This window comes from Pteropus alecto, unplaced genomic scaffold (genome assembly GCF_000325575.1).
Source record: "Pteropus alecto unplaced genomic scaffold, ASM32557v1 scaffold23, whole genome shotgun sequence".
Taxonomy (NCBI): Eukaryota; Metazoa; Chordata; class Mammalia; order Chiroptera; family Pteropodidae; genus Pteropus; species Pteropus alecto.
In genome coordinates, this window is record NW_006435837.1 from 3,860,058 (window position 1) to 3,871,296 (window position 11,239).

The window sequence follows — 11,239 nt, forward strand, 5'->3', positions numbered from 1 at the left end:
CCCCCCCGCCCCCCGCCGCCTGCTTCTCCCCCACTCTCAGTCTCTTGACTGCCTGGAGCTGGCCCTACAGGGCACATTCTGCTTTTGTTCTCATCCTTCTTCCTCCCTGGAATTCCTTCTTCCTATTACCCAAGTCCTAACTTTTGCAAAGGCATCTCTGACCACCCTCTCAGTCTTTCCACTGAATATATATAGGATTCCTGATTGCCTGTATCATGTACAAAATACGTTCTGTGGCTTGTGTATCAGTTTTCAAAAATTTCTCCCCAGCAGCATTGCCAGCCTACGCATGACTTCTATATTTTTATATCTGTAGAACCTGCAAAGCAGGTGCCCTCACCCCAAATGCCCGTTGATTATAATATAAAGAGAAAGAGGGGAGGTTCATGTCGTTCACTTCTTAACTAGTAAATCTTCCTTTCAAATCGAGAAATTCCCTAAAGCTACTCTAGAGTAAACCTACCATCTGGGAATGCTTTGAAAACTCATGTTACTGAGCTTTCTACATACAATGCAGCCTCTTGTAGGCTATGTGGGTTGGACAAGACTCTTTTGAATCTGCCCTGGTTCATAGTTCTGTACCTCAATCCAAAGGCAGACTCCTGCTCTCTACTACTACCCTCTTTCAGTGACTTTGAACATACTTCTCCTCTGAAATAGGCTCAGTCTTTCCACATGGTTGAGTCTGATATAATGGCTTTCGTGTTTTTGTACACTTTCATTTTTCACAGCCCTCAGTGGCTTCCCATCCCAGATAGAGTAGAAGCTGAAGTCCTGATGATGGCCTCCAGGGCCCTGCACGATCTCCCTCATGAGTTCTCCAACCTTCTCTCCCACTCCTCCCCTCACTCCACTCACACCCCTCCTTGCTGGTTCCCAAACATGCCAAGCACAATGCTGCCTCAGGGCCTTTGCATTTGCTGTTTCCACTGCCTGGTACTATTCCCCCAGCTATCTTCTTGGCTCATTCCTTTACCCCTACTTTTTCTGCTCAATCATCAGAGAGGCCTTCCCTGAGTATCTAGATTAACATCATGACCTCCTGCTCCACATTAATAGCCTTCCTTGCTCTATTTTTCTTTGTAGCGCTTTTCACCACACTATTAATTTACTATTTAATTTATTGCCCATCTCCCCTCACTTGAATGTAAGCCCCATGAAGGCAGGGACTTTGTCATTCTCCGTTATGTCCTCAGTGCTGGTACCTGGCCTGGCTCATAGTAGGTGCTTAATCAATATGTAAGAATGGATATTTTCCCATTTGGATTCATCCTCCCAGTTATTCCTGTCGTCATGGCTTCTGTCGTCATGGCTCCAGGATGGCAGGAAACTTGTCACCTGACTACTCCTGGTTGTTCTGAGCCATATGCTCGGTAATTTGGCTCTTATACATCTCTGGGGTGAGGTGGGGAGCGGCTCTTAGCTCATCATTTATGACATTCCTCAGGCTAACCAAATGTGTTTTCTTATTTAAAATTATCTATTGTTGTGATGTATTGGTATTGTAGCCTACAGCTCTTCTGAAACTGGGATTTCATACATTCCTTCTGAAGCTTAGTTTTGTGCAAAGTTTAAGGGTAGGGAATGGCGGTAGTGGGAGAGGACAGAATTATTTTTAAGAATTGCATCTTGTACACATTGAAATCCCAGTTAGTCTTTGTATTAGCCATGGTAGTCTAGCCGCTAAAACATATAGCCCCCAAATTATCTGCTTCATGTCCCATCCAGGTTGGCAGTGTCCCCATTCCTTTTTGTAATGCATGGGGAAAGAGAATATAGAGCACTGCTGTGGAGGGTTTTATGAACCAGGCCTGCAGGTGACGCACATCACTCCTGCTTCCATCCCATTGGTTAGAATGCCATCATACGGCCTACCTAGCTGTGAGGGAGGCTGGGAAACATCCCAAGGAGAAAAAAAAATAAAGATTGGTGAACACTTATTTGGTGTCTGACACATTCTTCTCCAAGCATTTTTGCTGGTCACTCAACTTAGGTGGGCTGTTCCCACCCTTATTTTAGAGTTTTCCTTATATGTTGACAGAAGATGAAGGGCCACTCACTATGTACTTATGTGTGCTTATTGTTTCTATTTCAAAATTAGATCATTTGCTCTAAACTGGATTAGAGATACGAATGAACTTTTATAATACATTAGAAAATGTTTCTGGTGTTCAAAATTATGCAAAATATGTTGTTGTTTTAACCCCTAAATCTCTATTGAAAGTTAAATAGTAGAAGTGATTGGCCATAGATTGAAACCAAAAATGATTCTTTGCATGAAAGAAATCAAGTTATTGACTTTTGTCTTTGATACCTGCAGAAACAAATCCATGAATGGAATTTTACAGCCTCTTCCATTAGGGGACTAAGGTAAGAACATAAGGAAAATATAATTATTGTTTTAATACAAATGATGGCGATAATGTTTTATTACTTGAATGTTTCCACTTATTTATAATATGTGATGTTCCAATTTTTAACAGAACCCAAAATGGACTATTTTCTCTTTTGTCTCCTTGCCTGAGCTTGTTTCTAATGTGTTGCTAGTAAGGGCTTCTTAGCTTGCTATAACAGAATAGTTTTTTTTTTTTTTTGTATGCAGCAGACCAAACTCTTGTCTCAAACTTTTTTAAAAAATGAAGTTATATACATAGAAAGAGAAAGTGTTTCTTCTTTGATCCAATGATATTCAAATACTCAGGAACCCCAAAACTGAAACTGGGAGTTACTTGGTAATGACACTTGGCTGGGGTTTCCTGGGCAGAGTAATGGAGCCAAAGCCATAGTTATTAGCAAGAGAGTCGAGTGGTGTGTTCCAGGGAGAGGTGTGGCACTTTCTCTTTGGGTCAGGAGTGGTAACCATTTGGGCCTGAACCGTGTGGCTACACTCAGTCTCACCCTGCCAACACATCCAAAGATGGGAATGGCCCTAAAGTAGAAAAAAGTTCTAATCCCCCTTTTGCTATTTGACCTTGGGAAAGTCACTCAGCTTCTCTAGGTCTCAGTTTCTTCATAGTTTCCATCAAATTAAGAGCTTCTACTACAGCCCTGTGTCCTATCTCTGATTCTGAGTCCACAGGCCACTGAATGAATCCCCTTACTACCAGACACAGTATGATCCTGTCCTAGACACATCAGTGTTTAAATGGGATAATGTTTACATCACTTTAAAAGGAGGGAAATAATTTAAGGACAGTAATGTACTTGAATAATACTGCTCAGAAAATATAATTCAAAAAGTGTTGAACATTTTCAGAAATGTATTACGCAGTAACTCAGTTGTATGAGAACATGTAGTCAGGAACTTTTTCTACCTTCTTATAGAGATACCTCTTGTTGCCATTTTAGCTATCAACAGGGATGTGCAAAGGGCCTGGGGTGAATCAGACCCTGGGACCAGTGTGACATGAAGAGCATGTGCTGTCCAACCAACTGTGGTAGTTTCTTTACAGACTGGTTTTCAAAACTTACTCGTGTATAACCTACTTTTAATTCTTTTTGAATCACCCTGTACTATTGCTGTTTAAGCTCAGTATTTGTGATGTAATCCATAACATATGAAGAATGGTTAAAGGAGCTGTGGATCTCAGGAAGAGATGACTTAGAAAGGACAAGAGAAAGTGGCTTCATTTGTTTGAAGAGCTAATCATAGAAGAGAATCTAGCCTTTTCCATAGTGTCACTTGATAAACTGAGGGCCATTGTGTAGGCTTTGACTTAGTACGGATAAAGAACTTTGAAGCAGTGAAATCCATCAGCAGATGGGGTATGTTGAATTCTCACTAGATATGTTCACGCAAGCTGAATATTGCCTGTTTTAGGAGCTGTAAAAGTTAGATCCAGACCAGGTGGGAATGGACCAGATAATATTTAAAGGCCTTTCTTTGACTTAAGATGCCATGTTTATTTATACTTCCCTTTGTGGCCACAAATACTGTGTCCTGCTATTTTTCAAGTCTAGAACTTCCTTCGTTACCATAATAAATTATTTCACTATTACCTGTCCTGTATTTTTTGTTAAATTATAAACTCTTGGGGACAGAGACCATATTTTATTCCTTTTTCTGCTGCTCCGTATGCTTTGCTTAGCACTGAATATGTGGTAAGTTCTTGATACAAATTAAAGTCAGCTGATGAATACAAACTCAAACATAAGCAAGATAAATGTTCCTGCTATTTAAATTTCATAGAGAAATAGAAGTCAAATTTTGGGGATATTTGTTAAAACAGTGAATCTTTCAAATTTGTAAAATGGAAGAAAATCTGTTACTAGATTTTTCTCAGATTTTAAAATTAATGTCATAACTTACATATAATCATTCTTATGTTTTGAAATTTTACAGCATATTCAAGTTTGATGAACGGTGTTGTTTTCTTTATGTCCATCATAATTTTGATGACTTTCACATCTGCTTTCCCACCAAAGACCACTGTCATAGGTGAGTTATAACTGATTCAAGTATTTACAATCTAATTTTGGTGAATCCTTTTAAAGGACTCTTTGTTGTGAAAAATTTATTTGCTATATTAGCTTTCCTGAAATTTTAATATGGACAATTACTTTTATAGTTTTATTGAGATATGATTCATATACCATGAAATTTGCTTATTTAAAGTTTGCAATTTAATCTTTTTTTAAGTATATTTACAGTTTTGCAACCATCACCATCATCTGGTTTTAGAATATTTTCGTCACCCCCCAAAGAAACCCAGTACCTGTTAACAGTCACTCCCCTTTTCCCTTGACCTAACCCCCCAATCCCAGCCCTACAAAATCAGTAATCTTTCTGTCTCTATGGATTTGCCTATTCTTGCCAGTTCATGTAAATCAAATCATATAGCATGTGGTCTGTTGCGACTGGCTTCTTCTACTTATAAAGTTTTCAAGTTCATCCATGTTGTAGCATGTATCAGTAGTTCATTCCTTTCTGTGGCTGCATAGTATCCCATTGTGTGGATAGACCACATTTAATTTATCTCATCAGTTAAAGGCATTTAGGTTATTTCCACTTTTTGGCTATTATGAATAATGCTGCAATGAACATTTTCATGCATGTTTTTTGTGGCCATATGTTTATACTTCCCTTAGAGTCAAATTAGTGGGTCTTACGATAACTCCGTTTAATCTTCTGAGGAACTGCCAGACTGTTTTCCCATTTTACATTCCCATCAGCAATGTATGTGAGGGTTCTAATTTCTTCACATCCTTGCAATACTTGTTATTGTCTGTTCATTTGATTATAGCCATCCTAGTGGATGTTGGGTGGAATCTCATTGTGGGATTGATTTTCATTTATCTAATGACTAATGATACTGAGTATCTTTTCGTGAGCTTATTGACCATTTATATATCTTCCTTGGAGAAATATCTACTCAAATCCTTTTACCAATTACAATTTTTTTAACTTTTTATTTCGGAAAGTATTCAGACCTATAAGAAAGTTTAGAAAACAGTACAAAGAATTTTCCTATATTTTTCACCCAGAATTCCCCAGTGTTAACCCTTTTACCACATTTGCTTTACATTCTCTCTATTTGCATAGGGTTATTTTTTCTGAACTGTTTAAGGGTAAGTTGTAGACATTATGCTCCATCACCTCTAAATACTTCCTAAAAATAAGGTATTTCCTAAAAACAAGGCGATTCACTTATGTAATCACAGTACAGTTATCTAATCAGAAAATTAAGATTGATGTGATACTATAATCTAGAAACCTTATCCAAATTTTACTTATTATTCCCCTAATGTTGTTTACAGCAAAACAAAAGATTTTTTCTCTGGTCCACGATCCAATCCAAGATCACATGTTGCATTTAGTTGTCATATCTGTATAGTCCCCTTTATCTAGAACAAGTTTTATCAATCTTTATCTTTCTCAATTTAATGCTTTCATGAACTTGTGAAAGCTTGGTTTATATTTAATCACAGTTTAATGTAAGAAGGCTAAAGTAAGGATAGAGAACAAAAGTGATCATGATTAGCATTTTTGTAACATTTGCTATCCTAGGTTTTGCACTTTGGTCAAAGAGATGATAACCGTTGCAATGGGCAGTACAGTGGAGCTGGAAGTAGATGCTCAAGGGGAGGCCTTAGACGTGAGTCATAGAAGACCTACAACATGGAAAAATTTATTGTATCTTCGGTGCATAAAGAAAATGTTCCATTTTTTGTGTGAAAATTCTTTATATTTTATTTTAATAATTTTTTAATTTTTCAATTACAGTTGGCATACAATATTATATCTGCTTACATATGATATATTAAATATAACAATTTTAAATTCATTTTTACAAAAGGATCATTATAAGCTCTTTTGGACAGCACTGTTGTAGTCCCCCATTACACATATAGTTAAATCTTGTGCAGCTATTCAGATTTGCCATTAATTCAGATTCTCCTAATGATTAATGAAATTTTACTATAAAGTTTGACTAAAATTAATTCCTTGAGGCTTCTTTCAGGAAAATATCAAAGAGGTTCATTTTAATAATTGAGTCAGGTACTTTAATTTGTAGCTTAGAACCAAAGTTTATTGTAGAAACAAACTGAGTGATGTACTTTGAAGATAACAGATGTGAAGGCAGAGAAAGTTATGAGTAAAAGCCTTTTATGGAGCAGGCTGATGTCTGGTTAAGTCAGATAGTGATGGGGACCCATTAGTAATCTTAATCATTATGAGCACTCCTAGAAGTTGATTTGGAAGTGACACAAACACGCATACTCATGCACACACGTTGTTCTGTGTGCTTTTGTAAGTTGGCACTGTGGAGTATAGAAAAGGACAGAATCTGTTGCTGTCTCTTCTTTAAAGAAGTATTGCTCAGCCTAGAGTTCTGTTTGTTTTAATCTTTGAGAAAAATCAGCGAGAATGCGCTGATGTGCACCAACTTTTGATAATAAGTTTTGGGGAACAAAATAGCAATCCTAATTGTAGGTCACATTTTTACAGTATGTGTAATGCTAGATCTATACATCTAAAAGGTGTTGGGGAGCAGCAAAGCTTAATACTTTGTATTAAGACAGTTTTAATTTTATTGACCTTCAATTCTTTTCTGGGCTGTAGAAGTTTGTTTTGTGACAAATTGATAAGGTATCATGCAGGAAGACACCTATTTTGGGAAGTTGATATGCTAAGAAGCGTTTTTAAATTACAACATTAAAGTGGGGAGAAATGTCCAAAAGATGAGCCAGCTGCATTATACATGAGCCATATTTGTAAATTTCTTAAATTCCATTTCATAAAATCATGTGAATTTATGAGTAACTGAGAATTCTACCCCTTTAAAGTGGTTATTTAATGAGAAGTATATAACCTAAGCAAAGTGACCTGCCTGGTACTCAAATAATGTTATTTATAAATTTTTTTAAATGGCAGGATAGCGTTTGGGCTTTTATGAAGCTTCTCCACAAGTTGTATGCTTTTTTACCTTGTTATTTTTCCTTCTTTAGTACGAGTATGACTGTGAGGCAGATGGCGCTCGAGTTGTGCTGGGGAAAGGCACGTTCGGGGTTGTGTATGCTGGAAGAGATCTGAGTAATCAAGTGCAAATAGCCATCAAAGAAATCCCAGAAAAAGATAGCAGGCAAGTCGGGGAGGGCCTTCTACCTTCCTCATTTGCCACCTCCATTCCTAAATCCTGTGCCCACCACTGACGGTGCAGAGGATTTAAGGAAGAATGAAAGCGTATGCCATCAAACAATTTGTAATTCTCTTGTGATAAGGGGGATTTGCTTTTGTTATCTGCATATTATAAATAGAGGAAATGGAACCATTTCATTTAGAGGCATGTGGATAGCAGTCATATTTTAAAAGAAAACTAGTTTTATTTTTATCCATCAACTAGGTCTAAAGTTTTACATTTTTATGTAGACAGTTGTTTGCAAATATTTAAAAAAAGCGACGCGGTACTATAATTCACACTGCACCAATTTTAAATAACTATTATTTATTCAGATGTATCATTACAGAAAATCAGATGTGTTAAAAAGAAATCGAGCTTTTTGCAATACAGATCTTTTTTATACCCTCACCCATACATAGATTTTGGGCTATTTTTTTTTTAACCACCAGTACTACTAACTTATTTCTTCAACATTTTTAGAGTCTAAATGTTTATTCCTTTTAAAATTTATACCCCAAATAATTCTAAACAAGAACGCTGTAGTGTTGACTGTCAAGTGTTTTTGTAGAGGAGCTACATACACAGTCATGGCTGAAGCATAAGAAATAATAGTTGCATGCTCCACAGGTGTGGTCAGACCACATCTGCAGGGTTGCCTTCAGTGCTGGACACTGATGGCTAAATGCAAATTCTATCCAGGTGGCAGTGAATTATTAGGGATGGGTTACACATAATTTCTAGCAGCTATAAGACACTTCACCATTCATTCGTTCATTCACTTGTTCGTTCATCTGTTCATTTTTAATAAGATTGCATGTTATGATATTTGAATTATAAGTCAACACCCGAAATGAACTCATCCAACTTCTTCCAAGGCTGAGGAAGATTAAACAACTTCACTAAGGACATGAAGAAGTAAGACTAGCATTCAGTCTCTTGAATTCCTTGTTCAGTATTCTCTGACTCTCATGATAGATAGATACATTGTTTTCTGAGGGGAATTGCTGACAGGTGCCACCTTCAATTGGTTGCAATAGTTGTTTCAGCTTTCCATTGCCAATAGTTGTTCCTGAGATTTTAGAAGGGACCTTAGAGACTGTTTTGTCCCATTCCCTAAATTTACAGGAAACTTATGATACTGGGCACCTTCTCTGTGCCAGATTCTGGGCTGGCTCTGGGGACTGAAAGGTGACTAGGATAAGCATCCTTATCCCAGGATGCTTCCTGTTTGGTGGGGAATGCAGAGACCTTGCTTGGGAGCCAGAGTGACAAGTGCCATAATGCAGGGGTACGCTCTGTAGAACATAAGAGAGGAATGAATTACTTTCCCTGGGTGAGTTGTGGCAAGTTTGAGAAAATAAATCTTCTTTGGTCTTTGAGGGATGAGTAGGAGTTTGTCTGGCAGAAAAGGAGGCCATAGCATTCTATGCTGAGGGACAAACAGAGCTATTAAACACTGCTCAGAGAACAAATTGTTGTTACTTGAATGTAGGATTGAGGCAGTAGGGGCTTTTGAGATGAGGCAGAAATTTTAAAAGATTAGTTTGACCTGAGTTTGAAGGTCCTTGTGTGCCATGTTAAGCAATGTGGACTTTGTGTGGACTTTGTGAAGGGAAGTGATGTGATGAGGTGTGTGGTTTAGAAAGAGAGAATATAGTGGCCAGGGGAGAATAGATTAAAAAGGCCAGAGGCGGGGCTTGGAGGTCCATTAAGTGGCTGTTGCTGTAGTGTGGTGTGAATGTGGAATGAGACTCAAAGGCAACTGAGGACAGAACCTTGTAGAACACCACCTTTCATGTGGATTAGTGAAAGAGGCAAAGGATGGTTGGAGAGTTCAGGCCCTAACAACAGCAGTAGTAGCAACAGCAGCCATTCATTGTGTACCTACCACACACCAGACACTCCACTGGGTGCCTGAGAAACTTGACACACTTTGGCCCCAGCAGGGCAGGTATTAGTCAGGTGTGTTGTGGACCCTGAGCCCCAGCGATTTGGCAGGTGACACTGGCTTTGTTTTTCCTACTAGGTACTCCCAGCCTCTGCATGAGGAGATAGCCCTGCGTAAGTACCTCAAGCACTGCAATATTGTTCAGTACCTGGGCTCTGTTTCTCAGAATGGCTATGTCAAGATATTCATGGAACAGGTCCCTGGAGGTGAGTAGTCCCTGGTCTTCTGGTCTCACAGTCTGCAAATCACTGGTGGAAATATAATATGTGCATCATTATTCATCTTGCCATCTTAAAAATTACAGACCTTTTAGATGTTGGAAAGCATTTGTTTCTCAGAGGAATTGGATGCAGACTTTCCAATGTCACATGAACAGTCTGTTTCTGGTTTGTTAATTCAGTCTCAAATATTCATTGAGCTGGGCTGAGTGCTGGAGACAGATGAATAAAGCATAGTCTCTGGCCCTGAGGCCTTCACAGCCTAGGAGTTTAAAGGTGGCCCAGAGAAGAGGTGACTGATGTTTATTAAAATGACATCGCAGAATAATGTGTTGACAGTGAAATCAAACACCAGTACTTTATCCACAAAATCCCCAAATGCAAGCAGTATGGTGCAAGGATAAGAGTTCCTTGAGTCTGGAGCTATTGTCTAGTTAGAATTGGTCCTTCCATCTGCAAGTCGTGTAACCTCAGGCAAATTCTTTTTTAAAATATTTTTTTTTATTTTTCAATTACTGTTGACATATGATACTATATTAGTTTCAGATGTATAACATGGTGAATTGACATTTATACAGTTTATGAAGTGATCACCCCAATTAGTCTAGTACCCACCTGACAGCATACATAGTTATTACAATATTATTGACTCTATTCCCTATTCTATACATCACATCCCCGTGACTGTTTTTATAACTGGCAGTTTGCACATCTTAATCCTTTCACCTTTGTCAACCATCCCCTTACACTCCTTCCCACCTGGCAACTATCAGATTGTTCTCTGTTATGTTATCTATGAGTGTTTCTGTTTTGTTTTTTTTAGATTCCACTTATATGTGAAATCATATGGTATTGATCTTTGACTTATTTCACTTAGCATGATATTCTCTAGGTTCAGGCAAACTCTTTACTTCTCTGTGTCCTCAGTCTTCTAAATAAATGAATTATAAAATTAGAGTAATAATTACTGTGATAAGTGGAATAGTTATTGGAGTAATAGTGACCCTATCTTAGTGGGTTGTTCGATGGATTAAATGAGAAAATGTATGTAAAGCAATTGAAACAGTACCTGGCAGAGAGCAAGAACTCAGTAAGTGCTCATTTAAAAAAAAATAAATTATAATGATAATTATGATCTGAATACAAATATAAAAACTTCAGTTATAAATCTATTCATTCAACCAACAATTATTAAGAGCTTACTATTATATTAGGAGCCTAACTATATATATATATTAAGAGCCAGACAATGGACTAGATTTTGAGGGTTACATTAAGGAGAAATAAAGTGGTTTTTTCTTCTCTCACATTGCTCACAGTCTAGCAGGAAATATGTTAGTTTCTGTTCACGTTAATTGCTATTCCAAGCATGAGGTTTAAGAATGACGATAGAATTAGAGAGGAACATGTGCATCCCCTTTTACAGATGGGGAAACTGAGGCATAGAAAGT

General features: G+C 37.7%; 1 protein-coding gene across 3 annotated transcripts in view; it reads left to right on the forward strand.

Annotated features, from left to right (window-relative positions):
* Positions 1–11,239, forward strand: part of MAP3K15 (mitogen-activated protein kinase kinase kinase 15) — an 85,200-nt gene that overhangs the window by 52,814 nt on the left and 21,147 nt on the right. For all 3 annotated transcript variants that reach the window (XM_015589167.2, XM_025046601.1, XM_025046602.1), the window contains exons 12-16: positions 2,321–2,370; positions 4,343–4,438; positions 6,008–6,095; positions 7,450–7,583; positions 9,649–9,776. In XM_015589167.2, coding sequence (XP_015444653.1) covers positions 2,321–2,370; positions 4,343–4,438; positions 6,008–6,095; positions 7,450–7,583; positions 9,649–9,776 — 496 coding nt within the window. The remainder of the gene's footprint in view (positions 1–2,320; positions 2,371–4,342; positions 4,439–6,007; positions 6,096–7,449; positions 7,584–9,648; positions 9,777–11,239) is intronic.